The 26785-nt window shown below is 37.7% G+C and overlaps 1 protein-coding gene and 2 long non-coding RNA genes across 6 annotated transcripts in view; 2 read left to right on the forward strand and 1 right to left on the reverse strand.

Moving 5' to 3' along the window:
• Positions 1-6: 6 nt before the first annotated feature.
• Positions 7-1497, reverse strand: LOC140002490 (uncharacterized). Its single transcript, XR_011809200.1, has 3 exons — positions 1198-1497; positions 165-255; positions 7-65 (listed from the first exon to the last, which is right to left on the reverse strand). It is a non-coding gene; the product is annotated as an uncharacterized lncRNA (long non-coding RNA).
• LOC140002492 (uncharacterized) lies at positions 260-3535 on the forward strand. Its single transcript, XR_011809203.1, has 2 exons — positions 260-1200; positions 1490-3535. It is a non-coding gene; the product is annotated as an uncharacterized lncRNA (long non-coding RNA).
• A 2063-nt stretch (positions 3536-5598) lies between these two features.
• Positions 5599-26785, forward strand: part of RFC1 (replication factor C subunit 1) — a 43001-nt gene continuing 21814 nt past the window's right edge. The window contains 4 exon segments of one of the 4 annotated variants that reach the window (NM_001310384.1): positions 5599-5653; positions 11089-11217; positions 12945-13020; positions 15168-15287. In NM_001310384.1, coding sequence (NP_001297313.1) covers positions 5651-5653; positions 11089-11217; positions 12945-13020; positions 15168-15287 — 328 coding nt within the window. In that variant the 5' untranslated portion in view covers positions 5599-5650. 4 annotated transcript variants of the gene reach the window in all.

The raw sequence follows: 26785 nt of genomic DNA on the forward strand, positions 1-26785 counted from the left end.
TCAAAGCTTCACTAAAAGCTTGCGATCGTAAAAGCCCTGTCAATGATTAGCCTGAACTGTGAGACCTGGAGTGGGTCAGAGAACAGCGTAATTTTTAGGGAGGTGGCCTCTGTATGATCACCGAGACACCTAGGCTGCGTTCTTTCTGCAGGAAAACATGTTACCTGAGCAATACGGAAAGCTCGGTCACTCGATGGGAGCATATAGGTGACAGAGGGTGCTCAGAAGCTATCCCATTCTTTGTTCCTCGTGCAGCTGTTTGAGGGAGAAGAAATAGAATTCAGACTACAGTCTCCATTTAAAAGGCAATTTATCAATTTTTAATGAATCATATGTTAAATAAAAAGAGTATGCCAGAAAGGTTTGGGGTCTTTTCCCAGAGTTTAATTTTACCTATGTGAAATTTAACATACAACATTAGGATACAGCTTATTACTAGAACCAAGACAGACTCAATAAAAAAATCGTCTCTGGACCATATTAATTTCTCTTTGAAGTTTTTGAAGTTTTTTATTTAGGTACAAAGCTCCACATATTTACCAATATCTTGTGAATATTTTCTCACATCATTTGCTCAGAGAAAAGACCAAACCTGTTCCTTTTCTGGGGAGACCCCTGAGTGCTATTAGATTTTGTCTCTCCCCACAGCCTGGTGACTTAACTGAGTTTACAACACTTACACATATGCACATCCCACTGATTATGTGTAAACACAAAGCAGGTCAATATTTCTTCCAAATACATGCAACCTTATAAAAGTCCTCTGTGCAGCTCTATGCACAGCAACAGTACAAAATTAACAAGGTCTGTTCTAGTCCTTAAGCAATTTTCCTTAATTTATTTAAATAAAAATAATTAGCAAAGATAATTAGGCTTGAGAGATGCTATTTTGGTATTGATTAATTTAACAATCTCGGTCTATGCAGCTGGGTTATCAGTACAGTGAGTATCTTACAGAGCAGCTAGACAGGATTTTATAATCTCATCTTTTAACATATTTCAAATTACAACAAAACATGTGTCAAGACATGGTAAATTTACTAAATACAGTAAGGCTGATGCCTGCTATTTTTGCTTTTCTTCAGGTACAGTAATATATCATGTATTCACACAGATCACAGCTGCTCAAGAGCAATATGAGGCATCTTTACATGCAAGACAGTTACACACTGAAACCTGAGCATGGGAACAACTTACCACGTAAGTACAGCACCGCGTTGGGATGAATTAGTCCTGCTGACATGTAGGAGATGAAAGTCCAGATGGACTGCTGGGCTACTGCTGCTTTATTGTTCCTGCTGCCCCTGCGAGCATGTTTGCAAGCAGCCTGGGTGTCTTTGGCCAGCATTGCATAATGCCATTCAGACATACCTTGAGTTTAACAATTAAGCTGATCAAGACAATGGAAGATGGTTGACATTTTATATTTGTTTTAAGATAAACAACAGAACATCTACCTTGATACATGTTTGTAAACATTTCTCTGCAGTGCCTGTACAATAAACAGTTTCATCATAATTGTTGAAGAAAGCTCCCACCGACACCTTCTGCACTGCAGATCTCTACTGGCTGGGCTCTACTGTACTGTATGCTGTGAAACAGAACTGCAACACAAGTCTTTGTAGATGCTGCTATATCGCTAAGGTAGTTTGTTACCACGATTACTGCATGTTTGAGTTCACAACGCCCATAGCAGCTCTGTAACACTGTGGCTTTGTTTTGATGAGGTAAAACCAACAGGCTTCTCCCCAGCAACTAGAGCAGAGCTAGCGCAACCTGCATCTTATTGCAGACAACGGGGTGCATACACATGAGATGTGAAAGGTGCAGCAGAGACTTATGCTCCCAGACACTTAATCTGGACAAAGTTACAAACTGGATTTCTTTCCTTATTATTGATATGACTTGGAGCATGCCCTAATCAGGGTTTGGAAATGTCTTCCACTACAAGACTCCAAATCTAGCTTCTTACTGCTTTGTCACTTCAACTGTTCAGTCTATAATGTAACTTCATAAGGTTAAAGAGGAAGCAATTAAACCGATGAGAATCATGTAGTGACTTGAATTTGGAAGGGGTTATGATTAGCTAGCTGAGCAGAGATGGGGAAAGGAAATATGTGACTGTTAATTTGGAAAACAATTAACACAGGCTAGTGAGATATGATCAGGGACTGTTGAGAGGCGAGGGTGCGGAGGGAGGGGAAGAGAAGAAGCAGGAATTAATTACTCCACTAGCTCAAGTGGCAGAGTCAGAGCAGGCTCCAGCCCTGATGCTGTTTGTGGATGTCAGTAAGATGCTGCACAGTGGGACTTCCTGCCCCCAGCCGTGCATTTAATGGCCCTGGTTTCAGAATGAATCACAGCTGGGAGAGGCTGTGGTCTCCAGGGCACCTGCCATTGCTGTTACAGTTGTCGGGTGGCCTAATAATTACACAGTTCACTTCCCATCTATCAAATTTCCTTTTCTATCCTTGCCTCTGCCAAGATTAAGTGATTCAAATTATGAAACCAGCTTTTCACTTGACCACAGATTATGTTTCTTCTTTCAGGGGTTCAGCTTGAAAACCTGGGGTTTCATCTGCAGAAACGCTGAACACGTTACTTGAAAAGTTTGAATGTACACAATGTCAGCGTGAGTTTCTGAGTTAAGACACTCATTCTGTCTAGATATTCAAATGAAGATAGAGCAAAGACTTAAAGACAAAGTTCACTTAGAAAAAGTGTGATGTTTACGTTAGCATCGGCTGCTCAGATCTGCTAATGTTAAGTGCTCCAAAAGCATGACTTATGTAACTGTCCTTCACGCTGCAATGCAAGCCTAAAACTTATCTTTGCCTTATACAGCAGAAACTGTTTGAGGTGGGATCAACTCTTCTCTGAAGACACATAATCGTGATGGCTACTATAGAAAGCCTAACGTCAATAGAAACTAGAGCGCAGATTTACAAGGAATTTTTGGTCTGCAACAAAACGCAAATTCCTGTTTCTAAAATATATATATATATATTTTTAACTAGGGACTCTAGTAAGCAGACTATTACCTACAGGATTCAACCAAAATACAGACTACCATCTAGTAAATGAGCACTTTAACATTTATTAATGCCATGGAAAAATGTAGAATTCAACCTGAAATTTTAATTTCAGGAAACATATTCTTGCTGTGTTTTCCCACAAAATTATGGTACTGTACTTCTTTAGGGCAATTCCTAACTTCTGAGGTTCTTTGGACATGTGTGAAGCTCAGAACATCTCCATTGCATGATACATCAAAAAGATTTCTTAAGTGATTGACATGAATTGTCCCCTAAAACAGTTCATAAACACTGCTTTATGGATTTCAGAAGTATATCAGTGTTATGTTACCATGTTATCTATTCTGTACTTCAATTAAGTTTCATGTAATTAAAATCTGTAGAGCAGAAAATAAAACATTACCTCAAGATAGTTACAATGAAAGTTGATTTCAATTCCAAAATGGTATCAACATAGTAAAACACAAAAATGTGAAAATAAAAAGAAACAGATGATTTTTCATGTATCAGTGTAAGAAAATGCTTTTCCTTATAAACTTGCAAAGGCCTTCCCTAATAACAACAGTAAGACTAGTTTTGTTCAATAGGTAAGAAGCCTAAAGCTCAAGTTAACATTTCAGCTTTTTTTTTCATATATTTTGGAAAATATTAACTGAAAAGTCAAACAGTCTGATTTTCAAAAAGGTAGAAAAAAGGTCTGATTTTTTATTATTTGTGTTTTATAAATACAGTGATGACACTGAGTGTGTTTTTGCTATGTTAAAAAACAAAAAACAAAAACAAAAACAAACAAACAGCATTTAAAATGGGATAATATGTCTTTAAACATAACCCATGATCAATTACAGGATCAGGAGGGATACTGCCTTCATTTTATCTTGCAAAGCACATCATAATACCATGATTATTCAGGTTTGTTTCCTGTGGCAGTACATGTTTTGTCCTACTTGCAGTGGTTTCACAGCTGTGCATGCAGAAACAGATCATCCCCCTGCTGTACCCAGAAATGAATTCCAAATATTCAGTCTAATCTACTTTTCATGAAGGGTTAAACTCATGCCTTCCAAGAAACATGAACATGTCACAAGCCCACAAGCAGATACTGCTCTGCTGAATGTTATTCTCGGTAGCTTTATCAAATACAAACAGAGATAACCACCTGCAATAATTCTTTTAGCATTATTTAAACAGTTTGTGTGGCTCTTACAAATGTCAGCCTTTTTAACTCCTCTTTAATTCTCGTATCAGGGACATACACAGCTTTAAAAATGACGTAAGAATTAAACAGATAAATACAAACATATAGCTAGAGATGTTTTTCTAAAGAGATACTGGTTTTGTTTGCATAGCCATTATAGTTGAGTAGATACAGAATAGCTTGCAAGAAGGCTGCCCAGGGAAGTGGTGGAGTCACCATCCCTGGAAGTCTTTAAAAGACGTTTAGATGTAGAGCTTAGGGATATGGTTTAGTGGGGACTGTTAGCGTTAGGTCAGAGGTTGGACTCGATGATCCTGAGGTCTCTTCCAACCTAGAAATTCTGTGATTCCGTGAAGTACGGAAAAGTGTAGCCTGTGCTCTGGTCTACATTTACTTGCTTGCTCTCTTCTGTGCTTCTTAAGCATTAATCCAAATTCACAAGCTATGCTAATGTTATGAATATAAAAGAAAGAATCCACCAGCAACTTCTATACAAACAGGATCTTTCAATTACTTGAAGTTCAACCTAAAGAAGTAAACTTGAACAGTGATATGTATCATTAATGTGCATGATTTCTCAGATTAGGCAAATGGATCCGTCTTTTATCTGTGTAAGTATCTTTGCTGGAGTTTGATCATGTCACTGAATGATCTTGTTATGGGGAAAAAAAAAATAGAGGTGAATATAGAAGGTATATAAACACAGAAGGCATATAAATGATGGCATGGGAAACATGGGAAATGGGACTATGAGACAAGTACAAACTGAACTTGGACTTTTTGCTGTTTTATGAGTGATTTTCTATACTAATGGCAGTATTTTAAATGTCAGAACTTCTGCTTGTCCTCTCCACTTTTTTTAAAATTTTTTATTTATTTTTTTCTTTCTTTCCTGCAAGGCTGGCAATGAGATTAGGTTGGGGGTGAATTTAAACATCAAATATTGAGAGGGGATCTAATTAGAGGAGTAATTCTCAAGTAGAGAAGAAAATGGAAGAAACCATGCACCATTTCACTGGAAATGGATGCTACGAGGCGGCTGGGTGTGCCGGGCCTGTAACTTGTGCTTCTCACAAGACTCCCTCCCAGGCTTCCCTGGGGCTGTAAGGAGGTGGTGGCGTCCCCGTCCCTGGGGGCGTTCAGGGAGAGGCTGGGCGAGGTGCTTGTGGACACGGTGTGGCGGTGACACTGGTGGCGGGGGGCGGCTGCGCCACACGACCTCAGAGCCCCCCCCTCAGCCCTACCGGCCCCGAGCCCGGCCTCCGCCCCGCCCCTCGCGCCTGTGACGAGAGCGGCGCGCGCCGCGGTGGCGGGAGTTGGCGCGAAGCTTGGCGGGGTTCCGGGGTACGGGGGGGGCGGCGGCGGCGGCCATGGAGGCGGAGGCGTCCCGCTGAGGAGGCAGCGCGCCGCCAGCAGCATGGTGAGGCGGGGCGGGGGCCCGGCCCGGCGCCGGTTGGGTTTGGGTACGGGAGCGTTGCGCAGATGGCGCGCGGCGGCCGGTGGGCGCCTGCCCGGGCGCGCGCGGCTGCAGCCGTTGCGGCCGTTGGAGCCGTTGGCACGCGCCCCCCCCCCCGCCCCCTCTCCTGAGGGGAGCAGCTCGTCCCCGGGTGTCCGTGGCCGTCCTGCTGCCCCCCTCCCAAAAAAAATGGAGGGGAAACGAGGCGCAGGCCGCACCCTCAGCCCCGCGCCCCGCTCAGGCAGCGGACAGGGCAGTGGGTGTGCAGAAAGGGGGCAGAAATAACTCGGAGGTTGGAACTCGGTGATAAACAGCGGAGGGTGCAGCCCTGCACAGGGCGTGGAGGGATTGTAAAATATAAACTTCTGTGTGCGTGTCTGCTGTCCAAAACGTGCGTGCTTTGCACAGTGCTGCTCACGGATGCGGCCATTACAGGATGGTAGCCCCTCGTCGCCTCTCACCCTGACACGTTTGCCTCTGCTCTGGTGGAGTCTGTGCAGATGTGGTACCGGCTTACCGAAAAATGCAGTTCAAAGCCAGTTTACTTTACCTTTGGTTTTGGCCCCTACACATCGAGTTTAACTTTTTATAAACATGGCACACTCAACATTCAGCCATGATGGGCAGGACCATATCAGCCTGCCAGCACTAAGAGTCCTGAAGCCAACAAGCGGTGGTATTTTAGTCATCAGCCACAAACCACCCAAGTTCTGTGGGAGGGTGAGGCGTTTGCTGACTCCCCTGCTCCCCTGCCAACACCTTGTTAGAGAACAGCTTGCTGGAAGACTTGTTTCCTCCTTCCTGACCCCCGGGTATAAAGGCACCCTCTCCCTGCGTAGTATCTTTTTGGATGTTACACATCTCTCAATCTCTGGCACTTTCCTAGAAGAGAGGAAGGTAGCAATCATTTTGGAAACATACGAGTTGCCTCAGTCCATTCCCTTTTTTTTATTAGTGCTGAAAAGAGGCAGCACAACCATCACTGCTACTGCTGTGGAGACAGAGGCAAAAATACAGAGATGCCAGTAGCCTCGTCCCCAGCTCGGTGATGTGCAGTGACAGCCCAGGCTTACTGGGATTTACTATCGGACTCTTTAAAACACGCTTTTTTCATGTACTGCCAAACACAAGTGGGCTTTGTCGGGTTGGTTCTGCAGCATCTTCTCAGCTGTGCTGAGTGGATGCGTGTGGTGTTACACAACAAACTGATCTGTATTTGAGTGGATTTATTTTTTACCCAGATTAGTTGCCTGACCCAGTTCCCATGGAAAGAGCTATACTGGTACAGCTGAGGGGAATGAGTGACTGGGAGCAGGGGCTCCTTGAGCTGCCTCTAGCTGAGAAATGCAGTCATATGGAGGGCTCTAGCATCAGCTGGAATGTACTCAGAACTGTGATACTGCTCTGAAAATACTGTGTGGTACCTGTGCTTCAGCAGTGTGGTTTAGTGGGAGGTGTCCCTGCCCATGGAACTAGGTGATCTTTAAGGTCCCTTCCAACCCAAACCATTCTCTGATTCAATTACCACTATTTAGTATGATTAAACAAGCAGGTATTACTTGTTTAACTCAAGTGATACTGCAAATTTGATTTCAGCCAGAGCAATTTTTCTGGACGTGCCAGGTATCAGAGGTGGTATTTGCACAAAACTTGTACTGAAATATGAAATAGGCAGACAGTAAATACATCCGAATGACTCTTTAGATGGAAGGCTCTTACAGACACCCTTTGGAGTAGCTGAAGTTGTGCTACTTCCTATAGAGCTAGGTAGGTTGATAAAATTCAATTTTCTATCTCATAGTGTGGTTTTGAGATGCAAACTTAGTTATGGTATTTTGGAAAATATTCTGCTTTACTGGACAGTAGTCTTCTAAAAACACTGCCTATTATGGTTAATGGGTTTTATGGTCTTCAGATTGTTCCGTCATCTAGGTGTTGATCTTTGGTCTAAGGTGTTTTTGAAATGCAGGAAAAAAATGTGACAGAAAGCCAATATGGAATGCTTATGACTTTTTTAACTGACTTTTTTTTTTTTTAATTAGGTACTTACTGAAGTCTGAAAGGTCACCCTGACAAGCTCTTCGAGCCTTTCTACTGCCTAACAAATAGGTTTCATTCTACTAGCCTTATTTCTCCTCAGTAAAACTGATGTATAACAATCTTCCAAGAGAAAACTTGCAGCCTACCATGATTAATTTTTGTTGTCTACTGTTACTGCATAAGACTGAGGATTTGAAACAATAGTTAGAGCTGGCAAGACCTAGCCTGCATAGCCGTTACTGAGGTCATACTGCTGCGCAGATAGCTCGGCAGGAAGCAGTGCACCTGAACACAGCTTTTGAGGCTGCTCAGACGCTATGCATGAGCTCCCCCCCTAATTTAGTGAGAGTGATCAGAAATAGCGCCTTATCTGGGGCTGTGGCTAGGTCTCTGCGACATTCGGTGTCAAAATGTGGATCAGAATCCCTGATTCATTAGCCATGGTTTAAAAGATGCCTCTAAACTGAAGTGCTCAGTACTAATTTCATCATGTTTATTTTCAGATCTGACTGGTAGAGACCAGAGTAAAAAACTCTCGACCCTCCCTCTTACTTGGGTGAAACTGCTCAAAGTTACACTTAGCGTTGCTGTTACTGGAGCTCCTGTGAGGAGCCAGACCAATACAGCCCCAGCTCTTTAAATTCCAGTCCCATGGGCAAAGGGGATCGCCTGGGACAGTCACGCTGGTGTATGTGTCTCCACAGATACATATATTGCTTTGTTTCTGCAATTGGTTGTGCAATTAATTGATTATTCATCTGGAGTCACTTAATAAATAGCACAAAAAAAATCTTTCTCTTTTGAATCTCAGATAAAAGCATCTGTGAAAGATAACTTTCTTGTTGTACTGTGACGTACTTGTCTCCCAAGCAATTCTGAATTCACAATCTGTTACCGTCCAGCAGTGTCTAACAAGGTTACCTTTTCTTCTGAAAAGTAGGCTGGCCGAAGAAGATTGGAGAATATATAACTCTGAAGATTGAAGAAGATTGTCCATAGTTGCTGAATTTCCTTTGTAGCTCAGGGCTGTGTAGTTTAGTCACACCTAAGTAGATTGTCACCAGGGGAAATGAAAATTTATTACTCATACAGAATCTTTTACTCAAAAATGGTGGCTTCTGTGCTGTTATATTTACAGTATTTTTGAAAAAACAACAATAACTAAACACAAACACATAACGATAAAAAAAGAGTTGCAATTTCTTGAGAACTGGGGTGTAATTTGCAGCAAGAGAATAGACTGCAGTGTTAGCACAGGGAGGCAATTGTAGAGTCTAGATGCTGTGTCACAACAGTATTTTCAAGGAATAAGTAGCACTTTGACAGTGATTTCTTGGTGGTTAGAAGATACTGTTTGAGTAAAACAAAAAAACAATGAGATCTGATGAGGCAGAAAAGAATAATCTACATGGTATAATTTGGGCTTTAGCAGTTGAGGAACTGGGATTAAAATAATGGAAGTAGCTGGGTCTTTGGCCAATTGACAGGGCAATTTCATATATTTTCTTTATTAAATCTGTGTTTCATAACCCAAGATACAGTGCTATATAACCCAAGATTTCAGTGCATAAAATAAAAATCTACTATTACTACATATAATGCTAATGCTAGCAGAGCAGCTCACTTACTAGTTAAGTTTTTAGTTAAATGACTGGAATGAATAGTTACTGTTGATTTAAAATTAATTGTTCTCCAAATATTTTAAGCTTAAAGTAACATTATCATAAAAAAAATGGAAATAAAACTATTTTAAGATCAGTTTAATTTGCAGTGTTGCAGTAAGTATTTAAATTATGTTACTATTTAAAAGATCTAATGAGAATTGTTGCCTGTGTTACCTTATGACTAGGAAGTGGGTAATGATGATTGAGTGATCTAGTCCACGAGTCTATTTTGTAACTTTTTACATAGGTGCTTTCCTCAGACATTTTTAATACAGGTATCTGCAGTTACAATTTCAGAGATGTATAGTGCTGCGTTTATTTTGTAGGAGTACATGTAAAATAGCTAAGTGATGAAAATTTATACCTCGAGGCATGAATTTCGTAGACAGAAGCGTGTGTAGTCTCACTGCTTCTCAGTCTGCCAGTCTTCAGTTGCTGAATCAATAAGATTTTATGCAGGTAAAATGTAAACAGACCATTTTTTTTCCAGGAAATAATACTCCTGAGTCTAGAATATTGTTTTAAGCTAAATATACTAAATAAATCGATGTGTCCTATACTTTGTTCATGCTTTCAAGTCATGTATTCCATCGGTTTTAACCCTATAAGCTTTGATAATCCAAATCCAAACCATTACAGGCCTGATAAAAGGAGCCTGATACAGACATAATAATCAGTCACGGTGTTATGGAGATTTTAAATAAGGTTTTCTTTACAATTTACTGCTCTGCCTCTAGATCCTGTAAGAAAGAAGCATGACCTAGCTGTGTGATAGCTCTCACTCTCTGATGGGGAGTAGCTGCCAGCTGGGTAGAGTATGGCCCTGAGCCACTCCCCTTATCTGCCATATATTTAGGCCATATCAGATACTTTCAGTCTTTCTTTACAATGGCAGCTATCCCTGGAGGTAGTAGTACTACAAAGGTACAATTTTTGTGTCTTTTTTTTTAATGGTACTGTAACGTGAGGTTTTTAAACAGGTAACAGATTGGTGTTTGTGTGTAGGCTAGTGCATGATGTAATTGATGCTTCAGGTACTAATCTTACTTATTTAGGAAGTTTTTTATAGTTGTACTCTGGTAAGTTAAAATAAGTTTACAAAACTGACCTTTCTGGAGCTCTTTGTATTATATTCTTAATGTATTTTTTCTCAATTTATTTCTTGTTAGCTAAGTCTAGTGAGACTAGATTTACTGACCTAAATTTATCAAAAGCTGGAGGATACAGTATGTCCAACTAATTGACTGCTTTCTAGATCTTGGTGCTTTTTTCTGCTTTACATTGTATGCTGCTTCCTACCTGAGCTGGTCATTTCAACAATAAAAACGCTTTGGGCTAGGTTTGTGATAACTAATTAGGAAAAAAAATCTAGTTAGACATCTGTTTGAAGTTACTATATGCCATTGCTAATGGAAGTTTTCAATTGTGTATTGCTGAAGAATTTGGTAGAAAGGGAAAACAAACTTTTTTCATGATTCAGAAACTGGAGAAAGGTTGTGCAGTGCCTGAGCAGCTGTTTTTAACAAGTTGGTATTCGTTTTCTTAATTTTAAACAAAACTTGTGGATCAACAAATGTTGTAACAGGAGTTGCTGAGAGAGTATCTTTCTTTTAAATGCACCGCTGTTTTGCAGCATGAAACTTCTAAGAGTTAGTTGTATTTAAAAACTTAATGAAGTAATTTTCTTTTTAATAGGATATCCGGAAATTCTTTGGCGTTGTACCCCCCGGGAAGCGACAAGAATGCGAGAATGTGAAAAAGAGTGACAAAATAAAAAATGGGGAAGGAGACTCGAGTGGGAAAAAGAGGGGAAAAGAGACTAAGGTTAGTTTTTTGCTTTTCTTATTTGTAAAGTGTATGGTTTCTCTGATATGCAATTGTTTGTATCTTGTTTTTAAAGTCACAATTCTTCTCAGGTACTTAAAAAACAATATGATATGTCAGTTTTTTATTGATACGGATATAAACTGTCACTTAATGCTTACTTCTAGCAGCAAAACTTTGTAGGTGATGAAGGGAATGACTAATCTTCAAAATATCTGGGTTGTAGGAAAAAGGAAAGGTAGGTAGAAGCTAAACTGGTTAGGTGCTAATATAGGAACAATCTGATGCATTTGAAGTTAGCTATGGTCCATAGTTCTCTAAGCAGCTCTTGTATTTTTTCATTAAGGTTGATGCTTATGCACAGTAGATATATCATGAAGTCAGGTAAATGTCTGTGGGAAGGTGCTCTTTTTTTTTTTTTTTTTTTTTAAACGTCTGTGAGGGAGGCATTAACATTACCTTTCTTGGAGGGGGCACTTATGCAAACTTGTTGCAAAGATCAAATATTGTAAAATGACAAGTTAAATGAGGGTGGACTCTAGATTCACAGTACTTTTCATGTTATTCACCTGAACTGTTATAAAACAGAAAGGAGTGGTTGTAGAGGGCTTTAAAATCACTTAGAGGGAGGAAAGATTGCTAATAGGATTGTTTACTCTGAAGCATCTAAATTAAGAAGTAAGGTGGTGTTCTAAAATAACCGAGGTATAGTGTGTGTGCATGTAATTTCAGTGTTTCAATGTCAATATAGAGGACCATCCAATGGAATGGAAAGACATAGCAATTACATGGTGATCTATTATTTTTACTTTGCGCTTCTCCAATTATATCAAGAATTTAACAAGCTTCAGGTTAGAATTGGATGCAAATTATGAAGCATATACAGTTATGTTTATCTAGGATTAAGTATTTCAAAGCATTGACAGCTGTGTGTGACTACCAAAACAGCATGACCAATATATATATATATATTTTTTTACTTTGCCAAGCACAAACCTTCCTTTCTGTACAGCCTGTGATTTTTCAAAATACCTAAAACTTCTGTTCTTTTTTTTAATTATTTTTAAAATAATAAATCCTTAAGATGGATTAATACTAGCTACTGTCAGATAAAACATGTTTGTCCACTGTGACAATTGGTGCAGTGTGTTCGGTAGTTGCACTGTCTAACCAGTGAGAGGAGAAGGTGCAAGCAACTAGGATGCTGAATAGGAAATCAGTCTAGCTTCAACTGTTGCGTATGGTGCTTTTTTTTTTTTCCCCCTTCTCTTTTTCAATCAGCTATTACCCTGAAGTTTTGTCAAATTCTGGTCGTTATTGCTGAGCCGTATCTGGAATAGAACCAAGAGCGTACTGGCTGAATTCCTTAGAAGTAACGTATTGGCCTGTACTACCTTTGTTTCTGGTGGGGCTGTGCAATTTCTCTTTTGGATTAAAACTTGGAACTGTTTGAAAATCTGTTTGATTTACTTTAATTGGTGTTAAACCTGAATACTGATTCTCAAAATAATCTACTGTTTACTTTGATCACACTGAGCTTTGCTAGTGAAGTTTGTTCATTGTTTCTTCTCCCCTGCACCCCTTCTCCCATCTGTGAGTTAGAAAAAGGTTGTTCATAAGTGTAATAAAATATTTTCTATTAGGATTTGTTTGAAACTTATAAATTTAACTGAATAAAAGTTAGAAGGACTCATTTACTGGTTGAAATAATGGAATGTTGCTCTTAGGTGAAGAATTCACCCAGTGAAGATGTTCCCAAACAAAAGCAGACAAACAAGAAAAAAAGAATAATCTATGATTCAGGTAATGTTCACAGTGGTTTCAGAATGTTCCTTTGTGTCTTTGCATAAATGTTCAAGGTAAATTTTAGGTAAAAATTTTTAGGTAAAATTTAGGTAAATTTTACGTCTGAAAGAAAACCATGCTTGATTTATTTGTTGTTGTCTTTGGTAAATGCAATTAAAAATACGTTATATGCCACTCTTCTAGGAGAGGGGAAGATCTTTGAATGCACTGGTGATTTTTATTACTTCATAGTAATTATTGTTGGATAGTTAAAATGATTCTTAATAGTGCAGTGTGTGCCATACATGTAATATGCAGTGCCACTATATACCAGATACAGTAACTTTTAACAAAGCTTCTGTTTAAAAAAGTAAAATAAAAACTAGCCCAGACAGCCAATTCTATCAAAATTCCAAAATATTTTTTATTACAAATATGTATGTAAAATGTGAGGAGTTTCAGGCTTGCAGCTGTGTTAGGGATAAATAACATCAACTTTGGGTACAGGAGGATGACTGTGCACTGTAATGTCACAATTACAGACAATGCATGAGCAGCATAATATAGGAGACTATTTAAAAAGAGTAACATATTTTGATATGTGTCTTTCTCTATTAGAAACCTTGTAAATGTTAATTCCATAGTTGTAAATTCACCATGTAAAACACCCAGAATATTGTTTAGAGCACTCATCAAACATTCTAAAATCCTGCTTGGAATATAATACTAAGGAAAAGACCTTTTATAGTGCTTGTATTTTTTTTAAAAAAAAAAAAAAAAAAGCCACTTACCTGTCAAGTTAGTTAAATTAATCTATGAATTTGAAGCTTTTAAATTATTCTCAGTTGTTAGGTGATTTAGTTCTTTGCTTGGATTCTAAGTTTTGAATAGCTGTGAAACTGAAAATATAGCAGGAGTTTGTACAATTCTTGACTTCTGCTGAAGCCTTTAGCTTGAGTTTTTAGTGACTTAATAGAAGATTGCTTTTTTTGTATAAGAAAAAGAATGACAGACATCTGTCATATTGATGCTATTATAAACAGGAGAAATTGTTCAAATCTTCAGATAAACTGTTTTTAAAACAGTTCATTTTGCTATGGGGAATTGTAGGAGAAATATTTCTGCATTTAGAGCTGGAGTACAAAAGTAGTAGATAATTCAGCTGCTACCTTTGAAATATGTATACACCTTCACTTTAGTGCTGTTATTGTCTGGAGATTTTGTTACTTCTAGCCCATTAGCAGTTGGAAAAGAAAAAGAGAAATGCTGCTCTAAGTAGATAATGATGGAGAAGGCCTTTAGGGAATGAAGTCAACTGATGACATATATATGTGTATGAATTTTGTATTATAATTTTAATTACAATATATATTAGGGTTTAGCATTGAAAAAGGTAGACACTGAAGAATAGCCATCTGTTAAACATGATATTTTTCTCAGCTTCTTCAGCTAGTCCTGCATACTCATTTGGATGTTGGCGTATATAATCTTCAGTGAGATAAGTTTGTCCTGACAGCTTCTGGAATGTAGAGAATGTTGAGGAGAATGGCAGTCTACCAGTGTTCTCCTGAAAAATCAGGGAGTAGAACCTCAGTGATACACTCCCCCCATGGCAGCAGGGTTGGAATTCGATGATCTTTAAGGTCCCTTTCAACCCAAACCATTCAATGATTCTGCTCTAGCCTGGTGTTAGCTTTTGCAATAGATGTTGTGGAATACACCAACATAATATACTGCCATATAAGTTTAATCACGCTAATGAATCTCTATTGAAAGTTTGTTGTTGTGGGTGTGGGTTTTTTTCTTTTTAAAATAATCTGATGTGGTAATCTGCTAATTGTACAAATTTTTGGAAAGGCTTTTGCACAGATGTAGCAGTTCTTAAACGTGTAACTGTATTTCATTTTACTTAAAAACAAACAAACAAAAACCTACTGGCTAGACTGAGTTCTCTACAAATTTTGATTTAGCCATGTACATGCTAGAATAAATGATGGCTTGAATATTAGCTGATGGAGAAAAATGAAGCTGTGCTTTGACCTTCTACATAATTTTTTTCTCAGCTGATTGTATGTAAACATGTTAACTGATGTTTTAAGATTTGTTACTTAAAGTATGTATTGTATGTGGAGGAAATCTACATTTGTGTTGTGGTCAAAATACAGATTCAGAAGAGGAGGTGCAGTCAGTGAAAAAGTCCAAGAAGCCATCAGAGAAAAAAGCAGCCACTTCAAAACTTGGTAAAGTTCTAAAGCAGCATCCTGTTGTTTATGTTTCAGAGACAGGTAATGGAAGTGCGTCATATGTTCAGCTGTAGTGGGGTGGATTGTGTTACAGATGGGATGCATTGTTTGACTGATGTACTCTTAAACACATCTGTAAGAACTAATATAGAGGACAAAATTATATTCTCCCTAAGCTAAAGCACTTTAGAAGTTAGCCTCCAATATTTTAAAGAGCAGGGTAAAACTGAGGTGATGCTGGGTAGTGGCTTAGTTGATTTAATTAGGCATATATCTTCATGAGATAACACTTTCTGTTTGAGAATTTCATAGATTCAGGGGAAGCAGTTAAGTACAGGATATCTTTTTAATATAATTAAGCTACTCACTAGCACATCTTATGAAATGGTTACCATATGTAGGTCTGAAAACCTGGATTTTTTTTAACTTGGTATATGATTTTTCCATATCTTTAACCTTTGCCTTTAACCAATATATTGGTGACTGAAAAAAAAATATATTTTTTTGTGTTTTATTCCCTTAACAACATAAGACTTTTTTTAACATTATTTGTCTATTAGCCTTTTAGGAAGAACAGTAATTGGAAAAAACGGTAATGAACTTGTATGTACCATACTTTTCAGTCTTGCATTTCAGCTTCCTAAATTATGATTTTTGCTTTTTGTGGAAAGGAGTGGATATAATTAATCATTCTTGATCATTTTTGGGTCTTCTGTAGTCTTATGAAAAGAATTATGAAAGTGATTAACTTCTGTATTTTAAGCAGTTTTCCTAGAATTAGTCTCTTCTTTAGAAGCCATGTAGTTCAACCAAAACCACAATCTTAATTCAAGCCATAAACACACTTCAATGGAACAGATGAGATCAAATTCTATCAGTTTGAATATTATTGTGCATTAATTTGTTGTGATGATTATTTGCATGGTTGTTCTTAGTATCACTTTTCACTGTTGCTTTTTGTGCAATCCCTGATGTGTGTGCTCTTGAGGAGAATCTTGTTAGATTGCAAACTTGAAGAAGACAGTCATCTGCTGTTAAGGAAGATATATATTGCAGAATTCTCATTGAAGAGGTTTCCAAAACAAAGTACTGATAGTGATTTTTTTTTTTTTTTCCTTCAGGTTTTCTCGGTTCTATCATGAAGCAGTTTTGCTTATAATTATTTACTTTATATCATGCATTTTCCTCTATTAAATTGGAGATGTTATGAAAAGTTTTATTGGTATTAGTATTGATTGACCAGTAAACATCAGTTTATGCAGACTTGTGTCTCACTTGTGAATTGAGCATTTTTAAAGGTATGCCACCAACATAGACGAAAATACACAGGTTTTGTGAAAATTCATCTGTGGAAGAAAATTAACAGGTCCTCTCATATTCACATAACATTTCAGTACTACTTAAATATGAACTTTACTTCCTTTGACATCTGCAGACATTTGGCTGAATATGTGTTCGTTTGTGTTGTTGTGAAGAGATTTTAAATGCTCTGAAGAAAAAAAAGTGCAAGTATTCTTGGAGCTTCAGGGTGTACTTTTACTAGTAGTTCTGCCATTCTGTTTTAACTAAGACTGGTAGTAGCATATAAGCATAGGTTAACACTATGCAGGCAGAAAGAATTCACTTAACTAAGATTCTGACAGTGGGATTAATTATATTCATGGCTTACTGAATAGCATAGATTGGAAACATCTCACATTTGACTTAAGTTCACTTTATAAGGTAGAAAATAGTGTTCTGCTTTTTTGTTTCACTGTTTTGAGCTGAGAGCTACCCAAGTAAAATGTTGTCTTGTTAGGTTTGTTCTTTTCAGACAGATGTGCTTTTAAAAATTGATATTTTATTATGTTTTTTTTTTTTTTTTGAACTATTGTAACTTCATGTTAATTTGTTGTATTGCAGTTAAGCTTAGGTATTGTGATACCAAACACAAGTTACTGTACTCAGATCTCCTGTGTAACACCAGCTGTAGAATCTCCTCAGAGTTGCCCACTGGGTGGGCACATTTTGGTCACAGAGATGTTTCTTACATTTGTGATGCATCTGTCCACTTCTTACTGCTTTACTTTACTTTCTTACTTTATCCAGACTGAGTTTAGCTGAGGCTTTAACTATCAGGTCTCTACATATTTGTCTCATAGTGTAGTTCTTTACTAGCTGCAGTACTTCCCTGGTATATATTCTTAGAAACTGTGATCAGATTTAAGGCCTATGCAGACATGGAGCTAAACCTTGTCTAAAACAAGTTTCTGTAAGTGTTTTATTGCCAATTCTTCTGTTATCACTCTAAGTTTTAGAACACGTAACTTGGAAAAGTGGACACTGTCCCTGGGTTTGGTATCTCTTTTAGTAAGAGAATTGCTGAATGTAAACATTGCCTCCCTAATCCTTCCTTTCGTTTTTAAAACAAAAAAAGTACTGTTTGCTGCTGTGACCAATTAGAGGCATGACTCAGCTGGCTTCCTCCCCAGCCTTTTTTTTCCTCCAGGCTCTCTTCAGAATCATGGTTTCTAAGACGGATTGTAATTATTTTATTTGTCCTAGATATTTGAGCTGGCACTTAGCTGTAACATGTCACATACTGGGATGAGCCCAATTTGCTAAACTATCCTGAACACTTTATCTATCTTGTGTCCACATCTGTTTCTCAGAACTTAATTTCTTTTAACAGTTTTGCCAACAACTCTTTCCTAATTAATTATAAATGATATTTAATGGCATTGACGCCAGAGTAGATGAAAGATCAGATTCCTGAGGAATAAACGGTACCTATTTAGCTTTGTTATGCAATTCTAGGTGGTGTAATCGAGCTTTTCTTCATAAGGATACCATGGGAATGCTGGTCAAGGTTATTAGTAAAATCCATGAAAACCACCGCTCAAGGTTACTGTTATCTAAAGTGTCTTAAGTACACACAATTGACTTACAGTCTGTGACTAAAACAATGTCTTTATGATCTTGAGATTTAACACTTGACTTTCGTTTATATTTAATCTGTATAAATTGTTTCTACAGCATAGTGGAGTTGGGGAGTGAGCGTGACACTACTATTAACTTGGGATAAACATGTTTTATAAGAATAGGAATATAGATAAGATACTAATGACACTGTAGAAATCTGTCCTCTTCTTGTTTTTAGTGTTACGCAGCCGAAAACTGACATCAAGAATAGTGTTGTTGGACTTGCCCCAAAGTCAATATCATTCTCCAGGGCTATGTCCTCAGAAGTGTTTGGAAAAGTCTTTTGACATCTAGTAGTCAGTCAGAGCTTGGTAGTCAATTGTTACAACCTATTTTTGGATCTTGTTTGAAAACTCCTGTGATTACTTGAACTTTTTTCAGCTCTCCTGTGTGGCTTTGTGGGATACGGTTTTCTTGAAGATTGTTGTGGGGATTACTTTTTGGTTTGTTTAAGAGTGGATTCATTAGCTTGTAGAGTATGTGGTTTTTATACAAAAAAAGACAAAAAGTAAAGCAAGAGTAGTTTCTCTCTGTGGTTCTGTAAGAAATACTTCGTTATTGAAACATTTAATTTAAAGACTTATCTTTCCTGATGTCCAGAGTAGAGACTGTTTTAGCAGGTAACAAGGGAAAAAAAAGCCTGCCTTCTGATAGAACAGTCTGGCAGGTTGGGAAAAATCCAAATGTTTGTTGTACTTGTTAAACAGTCAAACAAAGTGTTATTTTAATGAAGAATGGAACCTTGAGTTTTGTTTGTGGAAGATGACCTGCTGTTGTGATGCATTGAGCCTCATCTGGTTTCATCATAAGTGACTATTTGGCAGGAACTGAGACTTGAATTGCTTTTAGTGAACACTTGGTCTTTCATGTATGTTGTGTCACACTGATTATGTCTATGTAGGAATTGCCTTAACAGTCTGAATATTGCAAAATATAACTTCAAAAGAAATTGGCCTTGTTCTAGGTGGTAGGCTAAGTTATTTATAAAGCTAGGAGAAGTGAAGGTGGTAGAAAGTGCGTAGGATTATATATAAGTGCGTGCAAAGTTGTTCCTTGAGGGTTTAGAATACAGGGCAGGAAGAATAGCTTCTGAATGTGCAGTCTGAATATCACCACTTCTAACATAGAGAATATCAAAGGAAAAATCAGGAAGAGTTGGAGAAGTGCTAGTGATCAAAACAGCCCTCAAATCCAAACACTGGTTCAAGTTAGCAGCAGATTGTCAGTGAATAAACACGTCTCGTATTGAACCATCTAATAGGGGTTATTGTCACTTTTACTTTCTGAGCAATATTAGCATAGTTTATGCTTGCAGAATTTGCTATGCTCGTGGAAAACAGCTCTTCATGCAGCAGCTTTCCTTTAAAATGCTTAATGAAAGGTCAGTTGAGAGTATGCAGTTGAACCTCAAGGGAGTTTGTCTTAAAAAGCACTTTGAGGAAGGAGAGTTTTCAGTTCTGGCAGAAATGCTATGAAGAAGCAATGACTGGCATTGCAGAGGGCAATGTTAGAGGGTACTTGAGAGCAAGCCCTATAGAAACTTAATTCATTAGGTGCCTAGGCACTCTCTACTCCTGATAACTTGTCTCTGTGCCTCATTTCTCTATGCATAAATTTAGGAATACCAGCAGTACATTGTAAGGATCCTGTAATAACTGCACTCAGAAGTCATGAGAACATCATCTATTCAACCAATTCATGTCTGTTTTCCTTTTCACCTCTAGCATGACTCATGAATCCAGTTGCAGATTAGGCAGGTTATTTTTCACTTAATAGAATACTTCACCAGATTGCAATGGTTTTAGACCTATAAGTAAACACAAATCATTTTTCTTCAGGCTGTGTGTCATGTACAGGGCAGCACACTTTCAAGCTAGAACCTAGGATAATAACACAGGTAGTGTTTGTGAGTAAAATTTCATAAATATGGACTCTTGCAGGTTATTTCTGCTTACAAAGTACACATGCCATTTGAAAAAAACAAACCAAAACAAAAAAACAAAACAAACAAAAAAAACACACAAAACCCCCACATTTTTATGTATTACATCACTGATTAGTACACTGTTACTGTAGGTGCTGAAGTGGCATGGATACAGGTAACTTATTTGCAGGTACCTTTGCTTTTTATTTTCTATTTTGAGCGGTTATGGTACAGAGTTTACATTTTTTTTTTTTGGGTATAGATATCACTTGGCACACCTATCGTGTTAAAACTTTCCTTTGGATCTTCTGGTAGAACAATTTAATAGGGGCTTTTTTCAATTTCTTTGTAGTGGATATGTATTTGTTGTTCTTTTGCAGTGATTGTTAGTGTGCTGAGTGCTAATAAAGTTTTCTGGAGTTATGCTGTTAGGCTTAAAGTTGCAGTTTTTCTGTGGATAAAGTTATTTTTAAGGACTATTGGTTTTTTAAAAAGGCAAACTAGCGGAATTCCTTTCAGAATTCATAGTATCTCTTAGAATGGGTGTACAGTTCTATGCTTTACTTATTCCCATTGGATTGGAATAAGTTCAACATGAAATCAGTTGAAATAAGAAAATAACTGAGCCTGTTTTATTTAGACTAGTAATATAAGGGAACTTTCTTGATCCTTTTTAAAAAAAAATAAAATAATCCACCTAGTTCTTAAGGTGTAGTTATTGTTAAAAACAGTCTGGACTTGCAATTTAAAATAGAAGAACACTTCTTACGCAGTGACCTTTTACCTTTCCTAAGCTGTGGTTTCACATGAAATAGGTTTTTAAAATAAAATTGTAATAACACTGTCATGTTTTTGAAGAAGCTTTCTAGTGAAAGCTTAGTTTTGCATTTAAAATATAGTATTACAGTTCAATTTTCTTATATTGTTATCTTAAAAATCTCAGTATAAAGGTTTCTGATGACTTGTTCATTTTTGAGTTAAAGCCTTTGACATTTTTCTGAAAGCTCTTTTAAAGAGGAATGATGCTCTGTCATGACTGCGCTTATCAAGCAGCCGGTTAGCGATCTGCTCAACAGATCATGTGTAAAGACTTAAATCTCTGAAATAGTGCATCAGTAGCCCATTACATTTGTAAATTGATCTTTTTTTTTTTTAAAAAAAAAAACAAAAACATACAACTCTATCCAACTGAGTAACCCTCAACCAAAGTAAAAATACTGTATTTGTTGGTTTGTGTTCTCTGTTAAAACTGGTACCAGCATATGAGCTGCCTTGTCTTGCTTATTACTCATAAGTTGCCTGAAGCTTTTTTTATAGTTCATATTGACTGCCCTATTTTAAATAAATTAACTTAAATATGAATGTAATTTTTTGATGTCACTTAACAAGTTCATTTTTCAGAGTAGGGGCTTGTCAATAGTGGCTTCAGAATGGCAGGTTTATTGGTACCTTTATTAGCTGCAGATATTGCTGCTTTGCTCTGACTATTCCTTTCTTCTTGGTGGAGATGTCCCTTTTCTTCCTTTCAGGTATTTTTACTGAGCTACTTAAGTAGTGAGTTTGATCAATTATTTTGCTGGATTAGTTTAAAAGTGTTTAGTGTTTTTTTGCTAGACTGTTTCATTTTGTCTAAAGTAGATCGGTCTGACCTGAGTGGCTAAGTATGTCGAGCTGCCCGAGCTGCATCTGGGGGAAAAATAAAAAACCAAAACTCAACAAACATTTATACTTGCCAGGATTTTTTCAAGGTTCCTTTCCCACCTTGTTTTTTTTTTTTTTTTGACAGTGCTGAATATTCCTGTCACACAGCTACTTTGGACAATGAAGCAGAAGAGGAAGTTTTGTTGCGTGGTGGAGACTTGTATTTGCTTTTGGGGAATAAAGCTGCTAGTATGCTAAAACTAAGCAGTTCAAGTGAATGAACTGGAATAAACTCTGTAATAAACTGGAATAATTGGTGATTTTGCAGATCTTTTATGATAATTGTTTATTTCAGCTTAAATATATTCAGCCTTCTGATATATTGTAGTGCCAAAGTGTCTTTCTAAAGATTAAAAAAAAAAAAAAAAAAAAACACACACACAAAAAACATGCATATTTGACTAAGAATTTAATTTGGCACATGCTAGACGAAAGACTTCATATAGGTATGTAGTTTGGCACTGAAGGCCCTATGGTGTCCAGTTACAATTAGACATGGAAGTTACTGTATTAAAGTTTGGGTATCCCAAACCTCTTTCCCGTAGTGAAAAATGTGACAGACAAATTCTTGAAGTTATCTCTGATAATTGGAAAAGCCAAAGAGGTGTAAGCTGATTTCAGAGGAGTAAAACTCGTATGGTTCTGGTAGGCTTTGTATTTTTATAACAGGATGCGACCTTGACATGTGGATATAGGCAGAGTGCTAACAATTGTGGTTTAAAGTGCATGTTTGTAGTACATCTAAAATCAATGAGCTTGTTGAGAAATGACATTGAAAACCTAAATGACTGCACAGGCCAGTTTTTAAAAGGTAGGTTGCAACTACTGTGTTTTTAGAGCAGGAAGACAATAGGAAAAAACACACTTAACCAGTCGTATGTAGCATCTGTTTAATTCATTTTGGAAAGAGTTATGCTTGATGAGCTTGAATACAGTTGTTGGCTTTTCTCTTTTTGAGGGGTGGTGGTTATCTTGCAGTTCTTTAAGACTGACTTTAACCAAAAGATGAATACAAAACATGTAGAACTGGGAACATGTATTGGGACTGTTAAGTACTGATAAATGCATACTGACATAATGAAAGCCTGATGCAAAGACTTCTGTTTGTATAAACTATTTCCTCCACCTTAATTCCAGTTTGGGCAGTACCTACCACAAATTAGGGCAGGAGCTGCCTGAAATACTTATGTAAGTGTATGACAGTAAAAATTATCAATGTCCAGAATGTCTTGTGCAAGTAGTATAGGGTTAATAACTTTTGGATAGGATACAGTCCTCTAGCTCCATGTAGAAGTCCTTTATATGGTAGTCTGCAAATATTTACTGGTTTAGCATATATTTATCCTGATAAGTACTAGTTACTGTTAACATCTGGGTGCACTGCTTATATTTGGAGTTGGTTGTAGAACATCCTAGTGAGAGGTTGTCTCTACCTGGAAATATTTTGCATTCTAAACAGGATAGGAACCAGGGAATTATACACTGGTTATACACTATCTTGATGAAGAGCTCAAGAGTACAGCAGGATCAAATGGAGATGAATAAATACACAGTTCAGAAGGCCATAGGGTACCATCCTATGCTGCTTGTTTCCGTTGTCACTATCTTTTCAGATTGGCTGAGTCCATTCTTACATCTGAGTCTTCTTAAGTGAGCTGAATTTAATGAATTGTGTAGAACATCCTAGATAATTTTTGCTGGAGTAGGGTTAGGGATCAGCCGCATGTGTTGCTCTGTAATCAACAGCTGAGAGCCAGTTGAGGAAGTACAAGGAAAGGAAAGAGGAAGAGCAATAACAAACAGTTGCAGGTGGGCTGCAGGCATTAGTTTATTAACCTAGTTGTGCTGCTACTAGAGCAGCCTATAAAACAGAGCCAGATGTGCTCTAGTGTCACAGAATAGTTTCCAAACCCCTCAGGATTTAACAGTTGTATGTTGCTAGGGAAGCTTGTTCTTGGAAATTACCTGGCTTAATGGGGCCCTGCTTCATGTGTAATGCTTGCATCCAAAGTAATTGAAAGCAATCTCCTGGCTGTCACGCCTGTCTGTTCCATTAATCACAGGAATATCGTGCTCTTTTGTCACATCTACTTAATTTCCAGAAACCTTGACTAGAAGACGTGCTGTTGGCTTGCATTAGCAAGTCTTCAGAGCTGGTTGGGCGAGGGTGGGGGGAATGACACCACGGGTGTGTATTTTCTGGGTACTTGTTCTTTGTATAGCACACACAGAATATGTGGATGTAAACAGCAAATAATATTCTGAGAATAGTCGTGTTCTGTTATACAAAGATTTTGTAAAGTAAAAGCTGTCTAGTTGATGATAAAATTGATTCTCATTCCTTAGCCTTGTATGGAGGCAGGGACTTGACAACAACAACCCACCACCGCCCTATCTCAACTGTTCACTTAGCAATTGCTCTTTAACATGGCTATAAAAGTGCAGTTGAACTACAATTGACTTTTTTATAAGCCAAAATCTAAATTTTTGTCCTTGCTTTCCCACAAATTGTGTAGGAGGGGAATGTCTTTCTCCCCCTTTTGCAGGCCGCAAGTGGTTTACAGGTGCTGTGTTGCAACACATAAATCTGAACAGACCAGTAGCAGTGCTGGGACTCCCCTGCTATTTTCAAAGCTGCAGATTAAGTCATCTTCATCCTTGTAGTGGAACCAAAGAGTGTACAACTGATTGATCAAGCGTGCTACTCGCTTCTGGGGCAGTAGGCATGTGTGAGCAGTTTGCTTCAAGGAAGAAGTGTTAAGGTAAAGGGTTACTGTAAAAGTTGAAGTTCATATGTATTTGAAGTAAGGGGGAATGCCTGGAGATCATGCAAACTTACGGTGTGCCTTGTGGATTTCATGAACCTGGGATGAAACTAGCCTGAGCATCTGTCTGCTAAAGCATCTGTTGAAACCCACTTAACAGAATCAGGATGAATTTTGTTTCCTAATGACCACTTCTGCGTTTTCATCCTGTCTTTCACTATTTACATTTGTAGATGACTGTCCCGAAGTGCTCTTGTTCTTCTTGAGCTACTACTTGCAGACCATAAATGCTTCTAATTCTGTCGTTTCTAGGAAGGGCGTAATTAAAGCAAATCTCTAACCATTGATAATATTTAGTACTGGCATCATAAATGACTCAAATCCACATCCTTTTTAATTAAAAACTTAATTATATTTACTCTACATCTCTCTACTTGAAAGAAAGCAATATCCTGTTTTTTTATTATTTAAATGGTTACAAGTGAATAAGGAAAAAAAATCAATATTGCGTGCAGACCATGTGATAACAATGATAAATAGAGATTCTTTCCTAGCATCGTAGCAGTCCTTCGGTTAAGAAAAGTACGTGAGTGGTCAACAGAACAGAATCTCTCTTTTTTCCCCAGACAAATATAATTATCTCTGCATTAACTATTGATTTTTAGCAATAGGTGCATTTTACTCCTGCAAATGTATTTCTTCATTTAAATGGGAAAAAGCAAAAGAAGCAGAATATTCTGAAATTAGGTTTGAGATAAGTAGTCTTATATTCAGATCTCAAACTATTACAAATTAGGAGCCTAAAGCATCTAGTGTCTAAATCTCCCAGATATGTAACAGTTAAATTAAGCTAAATGGCAGTAAAAGATTTACCTCTGCCTAAGGAAAGTACATAATTGGCCTAAGAATCGTAAAGCTTTTAGCTTCTTGGTAAAATTTGCTGCTGCTGCCGCCATTTGAGGGACCTGGGCTTGAGTTTTTATCTTTCACATGTCTTTGTGAATCAAATTGGGTAAAATGCCTTTTTCTGGTAGATAACTTTTTTTTTTTGGGGGGGGGAGGGTAGGGGGAGGGGGGAGCGTGTGTGTGTCTTGATTTCAAATGCTGAGAGAATTTCTTCCCTTACAGTCATATCTCTGCTTTATTTTTCCTTGTCTGAACTTCCTCTCACAGGAATTGTCAGGATCCCCATTTATATTAGCTGCTGCTTAGTAAGTGATGAGTAGCAGACAGTTCCAGTTGATGCCTAAAATGCCCTTGTTGCTGCTGTCTACTGAGAAAAGATCACACAAGAAAAAATTCCCTCTATTGCTTGTCTAATATATCAAGAAATTATAGATCCAATAGACATACAACATAAGCTAAGCTTAGGGAAGTGATTAAGAAAAATGTATGTATGAAAAAGGAAATAGGGGGGCTTAAGGTAGTGACTGGAAAATGAATGTATGTTTGCGATAGTAATGTGAATTTAAGTTTAATTATAAATGCGTTCAAAACATTCCTTGCCTCTGATATGTTGAGGGGGTTGGTCAAAACATCCACATTTTGAGAAATGTAAAACCAGACTTCAGTTAGAAGCATGCAAATAAGACTGTCTCTGTTTCTGTTCCTGCCAAGTCTTTGTGCTTTATTCTTTTTGTATCTTCTGCTAATTTTAGGACTGCTCTTGCAGTTTGCTTCTTAGCCCTTTCACACTTTTGAAATCTGAAGATTTCACAAAGAAAGTGCTTTTATTACTGATCATAAAGTTTGTCCAGCAATGTTTCATTTTTTTGTGTGTTCAGTGATCTGTGGGCTCGCACTAAACATTGTGTAAGCCATTTCCCCCATCTAGTGTGTTTAATGGTGGTTATTTGGTGTTTTTAATTTTTTTTTCTTAATTGAAAAATCTGTTCTGTATGCTGAACTCTTGTCTGATTCTACTTTCCTATGAAATGGCTGCATTTCTTTGAAATGCTTCTGACTGTGCTGGAAGGAGGGTGTGTTTTAGTACAGAGGCGTAGAGGATAGAAAATAGCTCGCAGGAGCTGGATTTGTTCAGCCTGGAGAAAAGGAGGCTCGGGGGCAACCTTATTGTTCTTTATAATTACATTAAAGGAGGCTGTAGCGAGGTGGGAGTTGGTCTATTCTCCCGCGTGCCTGGTGGCAGGACAAGGGGGAACAAGCTAAAGTTGCACCAGGGATGTTTT

Source organism: Anas platyrhynchos, chromosome 4 (genome assembly GCF_047663525.1).
Source record: "Anas platyrhynchos isolate ZD024472 breed Pekin duck chromosome 4, IASCAAS_PekinDuck_T2T, whole genome shotgun sequence".
NCBI lineage: Eukaryota > Metazoa > Chordata > Aves > Anseriformes > Anatidae > Anas > Anas platyrhynchos.